The sequence below is a fragment of the Ziziphus jujuba genome, chromosome 6 (assembly GCF_031755915.1).
Source record: "Ziziphus jujuba cultivar Dongzao chromosome 6, ASM3175591v1".
NCBI classification, from domain to species: Eukaryota; Viridiplantae; Streptophyta; class Magnoliopsida; order Rosales; family Rhamnaceae; genus Ziziphus; species Ziziphus jujuba.
This window is the reverse complement of record NC_083384.1, coordinates 30,175,001-30,191,183: the sequence shown is the minus strand read 5'-3', so window position 1 is coordinate 30,191,183 and position 16,183 is coordinate 30,175,001. Positions and strand designations below refer to the sequence as shown.

The 16,183-nt window shown below is 36.7% G+C and overlaps 1 protein-coding gene and 1 long non-coding RNA gene across 2 annotated transcripts; both read left to right on the top strand.

Annotated features, from left to right (window-relative positions):
* The first annotated feature begins 1,622 nt into the window (after positions 1 to 1,622).
* On the top strand, positions 1,623 to 2,150 carry LOC125420364 (TMV resistance protein N-like). Its single transcript, XM_048466956.2, has one exon. It carries the CDS (start codon positions 1,623 to 1,625, stop codon positions 2,148 to 2,150), a length of 528 nt encoding a protein of 175 aa, XP_048322913.2.
* Positions 2,151 to 3,151: 1,001 nt separating this feature from the next.
* LOC132804102 (uncharacterized) lies at positions 3,152 to 3,664 on the top strand. Its single transcript, XR_009639263.1, has 3 exons — positions 3,152 to 3,257; positions 3,333 to 3,437; positions 3,595 to 3,664. It is a non-coding gene; the product is annotated as an uncharacterized LOC132804102 (long non-coding RNA).
* Positions 3,665 to 16,183: the final 12,519 nt, after the last annotated feature.

Here is a 16,183-nt window from a genome sequence, read left to right as displayed (position 1 = left end):
ATTTGTTGGATGTTCTTTCCAAGAAAGTAATTTGAAGTATAGTCTTCAATCGACATCAATTTAAAAAGGGTAAATTTATTTGCTGACTCAAATTTTAAATGTGTAAATTACACTTTTTAGATATGCAGTGGGATTTTTTTTTTTAAAAAAAATTTATGGTAGAAGTATGCAGTGAGATATTGATCTTTTTGATTGTGGGATTCTTAATTTATTCCATGCATTCTTTCATCTTTTTTATTTTTTTTATTTTTTATCTTTTTTATTATTATTATTTTTTTCTCTTCATATACTAGAAGTACTCAGTTTTCTATGAAAAGAAAACTAAGGTAAAGCAAAGCAGGCCTTAATAAGAAAACTAATAATATAATTTCGTTTTATATCTGCTACTATCTCTTATGGTATCAGAGCCTTCAATTGACTCAAACGAGCTCTTTTCTTCACCATCATCATTGTCATCATGTCAACTGTCTCAACACCTACTTCGAAACACACCTCTGCAAATCCTCTAACTGTTAGCACCAACCCTCTTTTTGCTAACAGGAATCTTGTTGTCATTAACGTTGCAACTCAAGGTCCACTAAAATTAATAGAAACCACTTACTATTTGATGCTTTGTTGATAGAATATGATTTACATGGATTCATTGATGGCACTCTTCCATGCCCATCACCGGTTCTACCCGACTCAGCTAGTTCTCCAAATCCTGACTACACCTTTTGGGGTTCTTCAAGATTCTCTTCTTCTTAGTGCTATTCTGGCATCCTTATCACCTGATGTTCATCGTTTCGTCTCCAATTCCGAAACATCTATGGTTTGTGAAGTTGGAGGGGGTACCAGCTCCCCAAGTCCAGTTGTACAGGAGGACTTGGTATTCAGATTCCATGGCCCGACGCCATTGAGGAGATTTTACATTGTTCGTGGCTCCACATCAAAATCAGGTGAGACCTTTGAGGAGGGGAAGAAATCTGGTAAAAGCTTTGGTTTGAAAATTTGATTTAGATCTTTAGTACGCATGGAATGTGTGCATTTAGGAGAAGCTGAAGGGAGAGGTGGAGAGCAGGTATGGGAAACAGAACTTTGTGAAGTGGAGGCAGGTGTGGTGTCATGGATTTTATGGTGAGTAACTAATAAAGGCCGGCACCCATTTTTTGAAATTGGGGAAGAAAGAGACATGACTGTATGAGAGGGATTGGAGTTGGTACGAATATTCTGCGGAGGAAAAAAGGAGAGAGAAGGAGATATATTTGAAGAGGAGAGTAGGTAATTGCGTGTTAGAGAAGGTTGAGTGTGAGATAGATATTGATGAGGTAAGCTATGGATAGAAAGAGGAGTAGTAGGTGTATCGGTCAAACTCCCGAGCTTGAGAAAGAGACGAATTTTGTGTGGGAAAATGTGTTCCACAGACGCCACATGCCGTGAGTGGTAGATTTTATTACTCATAGGATCAAAACACGCATGAAAGAAGACACCCGCTATATGGGCATTGGCATTGACTGCTGACTTACTGTTATAAGTCCTAGTCCTTTTGGTCAACATTTTTTTGGATCTACCTTATAAAGTTTTTTCCATATTTAGCTCTGTATCTACACCATTTTTCACTAAAGAAGCTTTAATTTGTAAACATGGCTTCTTCTTCTTCTTCTTTTTCTCTTTCTTCGCCAATCTCTCCTCAACAAAAGTATGAGATTCAAGAAAAATATGATGTGTTTCTCAGTTTCAGAGGTAAAGACACCCGCTATAAATTTGTTAGCCATCTTTATGCTGCTTTATTTGCAAAGTATATCTCAACTTTCAAGGATGATCATGAACTTCAGGTCGATGATGAAATTTCCCCCACACTTAACCAAGCTGTCCAGAATTCCAAAATTGGGGTTATCATTTTCTCGAAAGATTATGCTTCATCTACGTGGTGTTTGAATGAACTGGTGGAAATTCTTGAATGCAAGAAAAGGAATAAGATGAGTGTTGTCATTCCAATCTTTTATGAGATAGATCCATCGGATGTACAAAAACAGAAGGGGAGCTATGAAGTTGCATTTGCTAAACTTGGAGAACGTTTCAAAGATAGAATGGAGAAGGTGCATCAATGGAAGGCTGCATTGACAGAAGCGTCTAATCTAATTGGATTGAATTCGACGAAATCCAGGTAATTTATTTATTATTACCAGTAAGTAGTGCAAAATCTGACCTGCCTGGTAATAAGGTCCAATATATATATATATATATTTTGAAAATAAAATGAGAAAATTTTATTAAATCAAGGTAAATTTTCATTCACATGCCTTCACTTTTATCATAATGTTACTTAGATGTATGCTTTTGAAAAATTATAATTTGCTTCTCTCCTGTTTTTTAAAAATATCCAAATTGATTTATTTATTAGTTAAATGTTAGAATTTAAAATTGTATTTTTAAAATATTATTCAATTATAAAATATTAATTTTTAATATTTTTTAATTTTAATTGTTAAATCTAACTAACAAAATTGATAAAAATTATAAGTCACTTTTGATATTTTTAAAAATAGAAAAAAGGTAGATGAAGGTTTTATAAAAATATAGAGTCTAAATAATATTAACTGTAAATCAACTCCAGCAGAACACATATCATCATGAACAAAGTCAAAGAGCCATGAGATCCTTAAACCAAACTTAAGGAATAATGGACTAGCTCATGGGCTACCCTTTTTGCCTCCTTTAGTATAAGAAAAGGGGAATTTGGCCCAATACCCCCATAGGACCGAGCTTCATGAATTTTGCCCCCTCAATTCATTTCTTTTTTGATCTACCCCTCCAATCTTTTAAAATCCCAAAATACCCTTATGTTTTTTTTTTATATGTTTTATTCTTTCCTTTCTTCGACTTTTCCCCGCCATCTCTTTACCCATAACCAGACCTTAGGAGCCCTCTGTTTCCTTTCATGAATCGGCCGGATTGTAAGCGTGGAGACTGCGCGTTTTGAAGGAGATGGTGAAGAGGCGACTCAGAGAGAAAACTGTAGGATTTTAGAGAGCCCTAGGAGCAGAAGCAGAAGCAACAGGTAGGCAACAGCTCTAATTTTGATTTTCTTTTAGTGGTTTTGGGAATTTTTTTTTTTTTGGGGAGAAATTGTGAAAGTTATGTTCTGTTTTTCTTTTTTTTTTTTAATAACGGTGGTGGTAGGCATTTCTTGCTGAGAGATATGTATGATGATATGATGCTGGATGGAGTACAGCCAACTAGGGATACATTCCATTCTGTCATCAGTTAGTGGAAAGGTGCTTTCATGTTTGTTATCATGGACTTTCATTCTTTCTGAAATTTTCCGTTTGCTTGATTTTGTTTTGTTGCAGGTGGATAAGCAAAATGCTCATTTCTTTGGTGTTACGATCAACGAGCAACAAGCCGAGTGTGGTATTGTAGTAAGAGTTACTTCAAATGCACAAAGCAAATTTAAGGTATGTATATTTCATATTTTTGCATTTAAATTGTTTATATACCATGTTTGATAACTATGAACTCTCTCTCTCTCTCTCTCTCTCTCTCTGCATCTGCATTTTCTTTTGTGTTGCTGATATGACATTAAATTTATAATCTAATTGCTTTATTTTCCAGTTACTTTATTTCGAGCAAGATGTGAATGGCGGTTATGGTTTGGCCCTACAGGTACCATATCTTCTTTCCTATTATGTCTCCAATCCATTTTCCATTTTATAGTGCATATGATTTTTGCATTCTGAAAGCTGTCATGGTTGTTTAAAAAATTTGAAGCATAGATGGAGTCAACAGTGCCAATGATCATATACAATTGGTAGAAATGTTTTGTAATACTCTTGTCATGTTAAACTTTCTGCTGTTATATCCTTCAATTTCTAAGTTCTATGCGTCTCTAATTTATTTTCAAAGCATAAAATTGTGGCTGTGAAATTGTGATTTTGAATATCACACATGGGTAGAACTTAAAATTAGTAACCTACCTGTGAATGTGACAATGATGCTCAACTTCTCTTTTCAAGTGAATGTCATTGCATTGTTTCAAGTGGTCAAGTGGTATTGGTGTGGCATTTCAATGTATTTCTGTTCAGTCCTCTGACCTCATTCCCAAGGGCTTTCTTACTTGCAATTTGACTACAATCCTTTAAACAATTGACTTATATAATTGTACTATGATTTTATGTAGCATGCTTCTTTTTATTTTACTTTGGTTCAGCAAATCTTTACCTTTAGTCAATAATTTTGTCATATGGAAATGCTTTTTTTCCCCCCACCCCTCATCAAGCCATCTAAATTTCAATATATATCATTGACACACAAAAATCATGACAGTCAATTGCCTATTTAATTAAAATTCATTTAGCAGAATCTCTTCCTATGCACATGCATTTGACATTAGTGTGGTCTCTTTACAGATGGATAATTGATCCTCCTCTGGAGGTCACTGTACCATGAAAACGCACACCATGGTCTGATGCCCCTCCTGAACTCCCTACCAATGAAAATGTAGTGTTGGGCATCCAAGAGCATGCTGTAAAGCATCCTACAAAGACCCGCACATCTAGATCAAAGAGACGAAGCAAGAGAAAGCATGACACAAGAACGGTGGACACACAGGTTGCTTCAAAGCATTCTGAACAAATTTGAAAATCTTAGCACGAAGACGGCTAGAGATGCATGCTGCTGTGTGAATTTTAGGCATCATTCTTCAGCATCATAAAAAAATTTGAATTGCAAAGGCTTATTAGCACAGAGACAGATGGCCTAACCTGGTATATGTGAAAAGAATCCTTCACGCTGGGCCAGTTGATAACAGGCATTGGAGTTTGAATTTTCACTTAATTTTTCACAAATTTTTTCTTTCTTTTATATATTTTTGTTTGGGATATCAGGATTCTGGTTCAGCATGAGGTATGCCAGCAAAGTCTTGCCGTGTCTGCTACCTTGTAGGACTTTGTATCCAATATGTTTCGAATCTTATACATAATCTTGGAACATAGGAATTATAAAGTTGTGTTCAGTTGGATTTTTGTAGAAAAAAAGATACCAAAATGTAATAAACAAAAAAGAAAAAAAAAAAAAAAAAAAAGGAAACTTCCATATTTGTGAAAGGATCCAATTTCTTCCATATTCAGATTTTGTTTTTAGTTTATGTACTTGATTCTCGTGTCAATATGATGGATGGTATCAATCACTTTTACATGAATGGCTCCATGGTAGTATGTCCAAATGAGACTTGTTAGGAGGGAATTAATTGTCTGGTTTTTGTAAACTATTTAAATACATGGATACCTATGAAAGTGTAAAGTAAAAATAACAGCTTTCTCATTGACTGTCTCGAATACAGGTGATAATATTAAAACAACTTTTTTGACCATCCCTCATTTCTATCTACCCCATTAACTTCTGTCCTGCTACCACATTAAATGTATACTGTGTCTTCCTCTCTCTTTCTCTTTTGTTGGTTGGGTACCTTTCAGCCTTCTTTCTTTGCATTGATGAACATTGCAGAAAATCCCAAAATCTCTTCAGTTCAGTTCACTCTCCCTGCATCATCTGAAAATATTCATTGTGGAGCCTATACACTTCAAAAGGATGTAATTAAATTGTACGTTTCTGCAGATCGGAGTTAACGATTACCTGGTATGTGGATATATATACATATATATATATATACATAATTTGGCTTTATGCTACTTCTTACATAATTTTTTTTATCATTTATAATAATTTTTTTCCATCTTAATGTTTTGAAATCATGAACTCCCAATAGTAAACATAAATGGCTTAATAAGTAAGCCAAAAAATAAATACAATATACTTCATATTAATTTTGTTAATTGATTTTACGAAAAAAATTTCCTAAAATATATTTTACGTATAGGTGATAGATAAAGTCAAAATCAAATAATGACTTAGCCTTATCACAATACTAGTAGTGAGGAAAAAGTATGAATTGGTACGAACAAAGGAGGCGTTATAAACTATGAACAAAAAATTAAATATAATATTATAAAAATGAATCAAAAATGTTTTGTTTGAATTCACAGAAAGATGATATCGAGGTCAAATTTAGAGCATTAGACCTTTCAATGGATCGATTTAATTAATAAATATATATATATATATATATATTTATATATTAGCCTAAGAATAAGAATTTAGTTAGTCAATATTGTATTAAAAAAATAACATTTACATGGTCAGAAAGGGAAAACATTGACCAACTACAAAACTCGTTTGTCTTCTCTATCTAGCAGCTAGTACCCTCTATCAGATTTCACAGGGTGTGTTATAAATATAAATATGTGTACATATATGGCAACATTTTTCCCTTAATCAGCATTTGTACTCATTTACATAAAATGCATTCCTATTTTATCTTTACTCATTTACTGAAAATGCATTTGTATTTGTATTTAAAATGCTATTCCAGTAGGCGTTAATAACATAATTGTTTGGCTTATTTTATGTACTCATTTACTAAAAATTTATTTGTATTTTTTCATTACTTTTGCTTCAGGATTATAGTTAAACCTTCCAGCAAAGATTCTACGATTGCAGAAGTAGATACTTAGTATGTTTTGAATTGGTAAACTCTTTGTGCTCAATGTCACAAATTTCAGTTTTATTGTTCTACGATGGAACATGGAGTGTATGGTCTGAAGGTACCTGGAGATACCAACGTCAAAGAACGAAGATTATACGTATCAAAAGGAATTGTACGTTGGCCGAACTTGAAGATGTTGTCTACAACGCTCTCAGCTTAGATTCTACACAACATCGATTAATCTTCTAGTTCATATACCATGTGTGTTTGTCATGTGAGCCGTACGTTGTGGAAAATGATGAAGACCTACAAAGTTTTATAGAAGAGTATAGTTCACACAGACCTCAAGATAGATCTCCACTTATTGTTGATGTGTTATCTAGGGTTCCAAAGAGTATTGATACTGCTGGATGTGTGGTGAATAGGATACCTACAAGTTCAGGATTTATGACTATTGCCCCACTATCTGCAGTTCCCGAGATAGCTACTTGTACCTCTGATGCCGACATGCAGTCCCTAGCGACCGAAATTCATGTGCCGGAAACTCAACCTGGATTCTCTGAAAATCAAATGTGTGAAAACAATGTGCAATCTGCTGAACATGATCATGATAATGAGCACTTTGAGATTAATGATTTGAATGAATATCGTGGACATGATTATGATCAAGATGAACAATTTGAGGTTGAGGTCAACACTGATCGTAGTGAAGATGGGTTACGAGACATTTATTGGACCCAACATTCGGGACTTTCAGCTGGTGATAGTCGACATGGTGAGTCTCCTTATGGTAGTACTCCAATTGATAATGTGAATGATGATGTGCTTGCCTCTCCTTGTACCGAAAACCATTTGGACATTCGACAAGATTCGACGGCAACCATGGCTGAACATAGGGTCAAGCATCGCTTCTCATCCGTCAATGCCCATGAAATCATTCGAATCAACCAAATCTTTGCGAGTAAGAATGTGCTACAGAAGAAGATTAGTCTTTATGCACTAAGGAGAAATTTTGAATTCAAGGTCAAGAAGTCTCAGATAGAGTCCGATATGAGGTTGTATGTGCAAACGACAATTACGTGTGGCGAATGCGTGCTACCAAACTACATGGTGATAATACAGAGGCCTTCATGATTAGGGCCTTCAAAGATGAGCATATTTGCTCTTTAAATATCATGAAAAGGGATCATCGTCAAGCAACAAGTTCAGTTATCGGAGACATCATCCAGCCAATGTTTGATGGGATTTCAAGGCAATACAAACCTCGAGATATCGTGCATGACATTCGCTCTAATTATGGAGTAAATATAAGCTACAACAAAGCATGGGCCACTAAGGAAGTTGCACTATCGGGTTTGTGGGGCACGCCAGAAGATTCATATGCAAAACGTCCTTTATGGAGTCACGTTTTGAAGAGCAAAAATCCGGGCACGTTTACTCGAATTGAAACTGATGATCAAAATAGATTTTTATATTTTTTCATGGCACTTGGAGCTAGCATTAGAGGGTTCCAGCATATGCGGAGACGATGGAACTACACTGAAGAATAGATATAGAGGTTTGTTATATATTGCATCATGTTTGGATGGGAACAATCAAATTTATCCACTTGCTTATGGAATAGGCCCTGGGGAGACGAATGCGGCTTACACATGGTTTTTTGAGAGCTTTAAAGAAGCATTTGGGGATGATCTGAATATAGCTTTTATATCGAATAGACACAAGAGCATTGCAAAAGCAATACGTACAGTTTTCCCTAATAATCACCATGGCCACTGCACATATCATCTTGGTACAAATTTACGTGCTAAGAAGTTTAAAGGTAATGTCAACGCGATTATATCAACTTTTAATGATGCAGCTAAAGCATATATTGTTGAGGATTTTGATAAGGCCATGCAGCTTTTAGAAGGGGTTAGTATTGAAGCTGTACAATATCTTAAGGATGCAAGTCCTTCAAAATGGGCTAGATCACATTTTCCGGGCAATAAATACAACATAATGACAACTAACATTGCAGAAAGCATGAACTCTGTGCTTATTGATGCTAGGGATAAACCTGTTTTGCCATTACTAGATCACATTCGTGATGTCTTGCAAAGTGGTGGTATGAACGTCGAACTAACGCTGCTGCAATGCAAACTCCTGTTACTAGTTGGTTGGAAAAAATCATGCAGGACCGCTCAAATAATGGCAGAGGCTTACGTGTTATGCCAATGAACTTATATGAGTTTCAAGTTGTTGGCCACGGCATGTTCGTTGGAGTTGTTAACTTAGAAAATAAGACGTGCTCATGCAAGGAATTTGACATTGATGGATTTCCTTGTGTCCATGCAATTGCAGCATGTAAGCATCGACATATTTCTCCATATTTCCTTTGCTCGGTGCATTACTCAGTTGACTCACTCCGTTATGCATATTCGGAAACCATATATCCACTTGGAGATAAATGTCAGTGGCATGCTCCAGATGATGTCATAAACCAGGTTGTACTTCCACCTTAAATTGGCAAACAGTCAGGAAGACCGAGAAAGAAGAGGATTCAATCTCAAGGAGAGGAGCGTCATCAATATAGATGCGGGAGGTGCAAACAGGTTGGTCACACCAGCCGATCATGCTCCGCCGCCGTACCTCTTGATAGCACTAACAACCAACAGCACCACTGAAACGAACTCCCATCAATCGCATGATGCTATATTCAGAAAATGAGGCCATGTTATGTGGTATGCGTGTGTATGAAATGTAGTCAGGAATGCAATTAGTTGGTCAACCGCGTAACATGTGTTTTGGCATAATAGACGTTGGCTTTATGTGTTCTTTTATTGTCAAATTCATCTGTCGTATTGTTTTGATAACATATCATTCCGTCTTCAATTTTTCGTTCAGTTGTTTGTATGTTTCTTACTATTGCATGGATGATATTACTGCCCAATGGTAATGACCAATGCATCATCGGTAATTGACATTTGTACACCGTCGTAAAAGACTCACAACAATTCCATCCTGCAACTTCAATCATGTGTGTTCCAACCAATAACATGCTAAATGTAGCATTATTAAAGTGTATCAAATTTTGCAACAAAACTGATAACTGTTCACGCTCGGTAATTCCCGAGTAAATCATCGGTAACCACCAAATTCAGTCTGGAAAATTTACTGACAGTTTCGTTAGTAATTCCTGAGGTTGTACAGTTCATTATATTTTACCAATTTTTTGGACCCCACAAAAGCCCTAAGGTGTGTTGAATGCAAAAACATGCAAAACAGGGATTCTATTATTGTACTACGGAGAGAAAATCCCAAAATTTAATAAAAGTGTATCAAATTTCGCAAAAACATTGATGACTGTTCACCCTCGGTAATTCCCAGGGAAATCATCGGTACCCCTAAATTCCCTCTAGAATAATTACCGACAGTTTCGTCGGTAATTCCCGAGGGTGTACAGTACATATTATTTTCCCAATTTTTTGGACCCCACAAGGGCCCTAAGGTGTGTTGAATGCAAAAACATGCAAAACAGGGATTCTATAATTGTACTACGAAGAGAAAATCCCAAAATTTAATAAAAGTGTATCAAATTTTGCAAAAACATTGATGACTGTTCACCCTCGGTAATTCCCGAGGCACTCGTCGGTAACCCCTAAATTCCCTCTGGAATAATTACCGACAGTTTCGTCGGTAATTCCCGATGGTGTACAGTACATATTATTTTACCAATTTTTTGGACCCCACAAGGCCCCTAAGGTGTGTTGAATGCAAAAACATGCAAAACAGGGATTCTATAATTGTACTACGGAGAGAAAATCCCAAAATTTAATAAAAGTGTATCCAATTTGTCTAAAAAATTGATGACTGTTCACCCTCGGTAATTCCCGAGGCAATCGTCGGTAAACTACAAATACCTTCTGGAAAAATTACCGACAGTTTCATCGGTAATTCCCGAGGGTGTACAGTTCATTATATTTTACCAATTTTTTGGACCCCACAAGGCCCCTAAGGTGTGTTGAATGCAAAAACATGCAAAACAGGGATTCTATAATTGTACTACCGAGAGAAAATCCCAAAATTTAATAAAAGTGTATCCAATTTGTCAAAAAAATTGATGACTGTTCACCCTCGGTAATTCCCGAGGCAATCGTCGGTAAACTACAAATACCTTCTGGAAAAATTACCGACAGTTTCATCGGTAATTCCCGAGGGTGTACAATTCATTATATTTTACCAATTTTTTGGACCCCACAAGGCCCCTAAGGTGTGTTGAATGCAAAAACATGCAAAACAGGGATTCTATAATTGTACTACCGAGAGAAAATCCCAAAATTTAATAAAAGTGTATCCAATTTGTCAAAAAAATTGATGACTGTTCACCATCGGTAATTCCCGAGGAAATCGTCGGTAAACTACAAATACCCTCTGGAAAAATTACCGACAGTTTCGTCGGTAATTCCTGAGGGTGTACAGTTCATTATATTTTATTAATTTTTTGGACCCCACAAGGTCCCTAAGGTGTGTTGAATGCAAAAACATGCAAAATAGGGATTCCATAATTCTACTAAGGAAAGAAAAGCCCAAAATTTAATAAAAGTGTTTCCAAAGTTTGCCAAAAATAAGCAAACTGTTCACCCTCGGTAATTCCCGAGGAAATCGTCGGGAAACAACAAATGCCCTCTGGATAAATTACCGACAGTTTCGTCGGTAATTCCCGAGGGTGTACAGTACATCATATTTTGCCAATTTTTTGGACCCCACAAGGCCTCTAAGGTGTGTTGAATGAAAAAGCATGCAAAAAAGGGATTCTATAATTGTACTAAGGAGAGAAAATCCCAAAATTTAATAAAAGTGTGTCAAAGTTTGCAAAAAATAAGCTAACTGTTCATCCTCGGTAATTCCCGACGAAAGCGTCGGGAAACTACAAATGCCCGCTGGAAAAATTACCGACGATTTCGTCGGTAATTCCCGAGGGTGAACAGTGCATGATATTTCGTCCGTAATAACCTCTGGAATATTTGATGTACTGTACACCCTCGGTAATTATCGACGAAACAATCGGTAATTTTCTAGAGGGTTTTTTTGGGATTACCAACGATTTCCTCGGGAATTACCGAGGGTGAACAGTTGTCATTTTTTTGCAAAATTTGATATGCCTTTATGAAATTTTGGGATTTCCTCTCCTTAGTACAATTATATAATCCAAATTTTGCATGTTTTTGCATTCAACACACCTTAGGGCCCTTGTGGGGCCCAAAAAATTAGCAAAATATGACGACCTGTAGACCCTCAGGAATTACCGACGAAACTGTCGGTAATTTTTCCAGAGGGCATTTGTAGTTTCCCAACGATTTCGTCGGGAATTACCAAGGGTGAACAGTTTACTTATGTTTTGCAAACTTTGATACAGTTTTATTAAATTTTGGGATTTTCTCTCCTTAGTACAATTATAGAATCCCTGTTTTGCATGTTTTTTCATTCAACACACCTTATGAGCCTTGTGGGGTAAACAAAATTGGCAAATTAATACGTACTGTACACCCTCGGGAATTACCGACGAAACTGTCGGTAATTTTTCCAGAGGGCATTTGTAGTTTCTCGACAATTTCGTCGGGAATTACCGAGGGTGAACAGTTTTCTTAATTTTTGCAAACTATGATACATTTTTATTAAATTTTGGGATTTTCTCTCCTTAGTACAATTATAGAATCCCTGTTTTGCATTTTTTTTCATTCAACACACCTTAGGGGCCTTGTGGGGTAAAAAAAATTGGCAAAATATTACGTACTGTACACCCTCGGGAATTACCGACGAAACTGTCGGTAATTTTTCCATAGGGCATTTGTAGTTTCCCGACGATTTCGTCGGGAATTACCGAGGGTGAACAGTTTTCTTACTTTTTGCAAACTTTGATACACTTTTATTAAATTTTGATATTTTCTCTCCTTAGTACAATTATAGAATCCCTGTTTTGCATGTTTTTTCATTCAACACACCTTAGGGGCCTTGTGGGGTAAAAAAAATGGCAAATTAATACGTACTGTACACCCTCGGGAATTACCGACGAAACTGTCGGTAATTTTTCCAGAGGGCATTTGTAGTTTCCCGACGATTTCGTCGGGAATTACCGAGGGTGAACAGTTTTCTTATTTTTTGCAAACTTTGATACACTTTTATTAAATTTTGGGATTTTCTCTCCTTAGTACAATTATAGAATCCCTGTTTTGCATGTTTTTTCATTCAACACACCTTAGGGGCCTTGTGGGGTAAAAAAAATTGGCAAATTAATACGTACTGTACACCCTCGGGAATTACCGACGAAACTGCCGGTAATTTTTCCAGAGTGCATTTGTAGTTTCCCGACGATTTCGTCGGGAATTACCGAGGGTGAACAATTTTCTTATTTTTTGCAAACTTTGATACACTTTTATTAAATTTTGGGATTTTCTCTCCTTAGTACAATTATAGAATCCCTGTTTTGCATGTTTTTTCATTCAACACGCCTTAGGGGCCTTGTGGGGTCCAAAAAATTGGCAAAATATAATGTACTGTACACCCTCGGGAATTACCGATGAAAATGTCGGTAATTATTCCTGAAGGAATTTAGTGGTTACCGACGATTTTCTCGGGAATTACCGAGGGTGAACAGTCATCAATTGTTTTGCAAAATTTGATATACTTTTATGAAATTTTGAGATTTTCTCTCCTTAGTACAATTTTAGAATCCATGTTTTGCATGTTTTTGCTTTAATACTCGTTATGGGACTTGTGGGGGCCAAAAAATATGTAAAATGTGATGGACTGTACACCCTCGGAAATTACCGACGAAAAAATGGGTAATTTTCCGAGGGAATTTGGCGGTTACCGACGTTTTCCTCGGGAATTACGGAGGGTGAACAGACATCCCATTTTTTGGCAAAATGTGATACACATTTATTAAATTTTGGGATTTTCTCCACTTATTATAATTTTAGAATCCCTATTTGCCATGTTTTTGCATTCAACACACATTATGGAATTTGTGGGGCCCAACAAATTGGTAAAACTTGATTGACTGTACACATTCGGAAATTACCGACGAAACCATCGGTAATTTTTCCAGGGTTTATTTGTTGGTTACGAAAAAGCGTTTCTGTAATTACCGATGGTGAATCGGGAATTATCGATGCACCATCGATAATCATCTTTCCTTTAATTTTTACCACAACCGAGGGTTTTTTTTATCTTTTATCTTTTTTCTTTTTTTTTCAACGGTTGTCATTAGTAAAGATAGGTTCAGCATATTAAGATAACATTAGTATAACATTAGTATAGACCGTCATAACATTAAACATACGATCTACATTGAAAGTTTATTAAAGTACAAATCAACAGCATATTTTTTTCTAAAAAACATAATGTCTTGCGGACCAAATGAAGGGTTCTCCTCACTACTCATGTATTCAATAAATTTCAGAGCGTAGACGCCACAATCACCCCTGCAGAATAGCATTAATGATTAGCATTAATGAAAACCAACCACGTGTATTTTCACACGTAACCACAATAAAAAACAGCAGCAATACAAGTTGTTTGAAATGACAACACATTCATACCCATTATCTTGGCGAGGTGCATCTTTGATCATGGTCATCGTGAATGGATCTAAAATGGGAGACACGTCCGGATTCTTCCCGTAATATCCCCCATCCCTCAATAGGTAAGGCAGCATATGCGTAAGGCATTCCGCATTCTTCAACTCTCTATTCTGGACATATTTATTTCCCATATTTGGATCGTATAAATCAATATGCCAGGCCTTCAAGTCCACACATGCTGCCAACCAATGCGCGCCTCCATTGTTGACAGGGATGTACACCTGCAAATTAGAACATAACCTCATTATCCACAAAATGGGAAACTTAGTGAGAATTTTTTTCAATATATGTATGGACTTACATAATCACATATCCGCCACGACACGCTAGGTTTGGGTGACCTCCCACGCACATAGTTACAAAGGGTCGCATCACATGAATATGTGCTACGAGATGCCCTCCATATGGGATAACGCCCTTTGATGGATGACTGCCAAATAATGAAATATATACAATATAAAATATCATCAATATAACATTAAGCAACGCAGTAACATCCCATCGTCTTACCCAAAATAACACGTCTAATATGGCACAGGTGTTGGTGAACATCTTCTCATTATCAAACCGCCTTTTTCGTATGAAATACAAAATAGTGTCAATATGCTGCAAAACCACATTAAAGGAAATAAGTAACAAGTGCGAGGTGATAAATAAAACATCATTCCAAACATAGGACCACAATGATTTTACATGAACATAAAACATATAACTTACATCGGAATTCAACCATCCTTCATCGGTCAGTAGCTCAGCAAAAAATTCCTTTCCCACCGTCATATAAGATGTACACACGGTTGCTTCCTTCGGTGCCACCCTATACCACTCATCGAACGCCCTCTCCTTTGATGCATCAATAGGTCGAGTAAGATTAAATTTGACCTTCTTTTTACACGGATCGGTGTAAGGAGAGATGACGTGATGTGACTGTGGTAAACTCGACCGAATCGGCTTGTATCACCAACGTTATGCTTCCGATCTTCCACCTCAATCTCAGCTGATTGGTCATGATGTGGACTGTCAGCTGAAGCATCGATATCCCACCCGAAATGCAAAGGCCGATATGGCACCAAAGCCTAGGAATCCTCCACATAGGGTCCTCCAGGTACGATAGGCTCAAACGGTGTAGTACAATCATCATCCTCCTTCCTACCATTGGAACCGTCTATGGGTGCATCAAATTCTTCAGCTTGCTCTCCAACAGACGGTGCCACAGGGGATGATGGTCTAATCGAAGATGACGGTGAATGGCTATGCATATGATGCTCGGCCTGCAAAACACAATGATTATTTTTGCAGTTCCCAAACTCTAACAACAAATAATTGCTGAATTACAATATGTAATTTAATAATGTTGAAGCACTAAAGTAAAGTATACTAAGTTGTCTAAATGATACCTGGTGCTTTTGTTGGTCAATAACAGAACTAAGCATCTTCCTTAATGCTGCCATCTCTTTATTTAATTCATCAACTTTTGCCTCTAAGCAAGCAAGCTAATTAATATCAATATCCAAAACATAAGTCAACATATATTAGTACAACATATGAAATACAAATTTGCGTGCAAGTAACAATTGCATACCCTGAAATTAGCATCTGGAGGGCCACTAGAATGCTCCTCAGCTTTGGACGCATCTTTAGCACTAACATCTTTAGCGCCAACATCTTTAGCGCCAACTATTGGTGCTACAATTGGAGGTGACGTGTAGCGAACTTCATGTATGTCAACTGCTATTGTTCGCCAGTAATCCATAGTCTTCTCCTCATCGGTAGCATCTAACGTCCAGTGCACAACATACTACATGCAATGAAGAAAGGAAAAAAAAGTAAATTTGGAAACTGACTATGGTAATGTAACTTGAATGTAGTCGTACCATGTAGTCTAAACAAAATTTGCCTTACATTGCTATTGGAGGAGAACCAATTATGGACAGCAAAATGGTTCGGTTGCCTTGGAGTATGCCATCCAAGGATCCTCGGACAACGGGTTTCCAACCGGTCGGCAAATTGGTTACCAAAATCAGGGATTGCTTCA

Coding starts and splice junctions, on each gene's coding strand:
- LOC125420364 (XM_048466956.2), top strand. CDS start 1,623: ATGGCTTCTTCTTCTTCTTCTTTTTCTCTTTCTTCGCCAATCTCTCCT.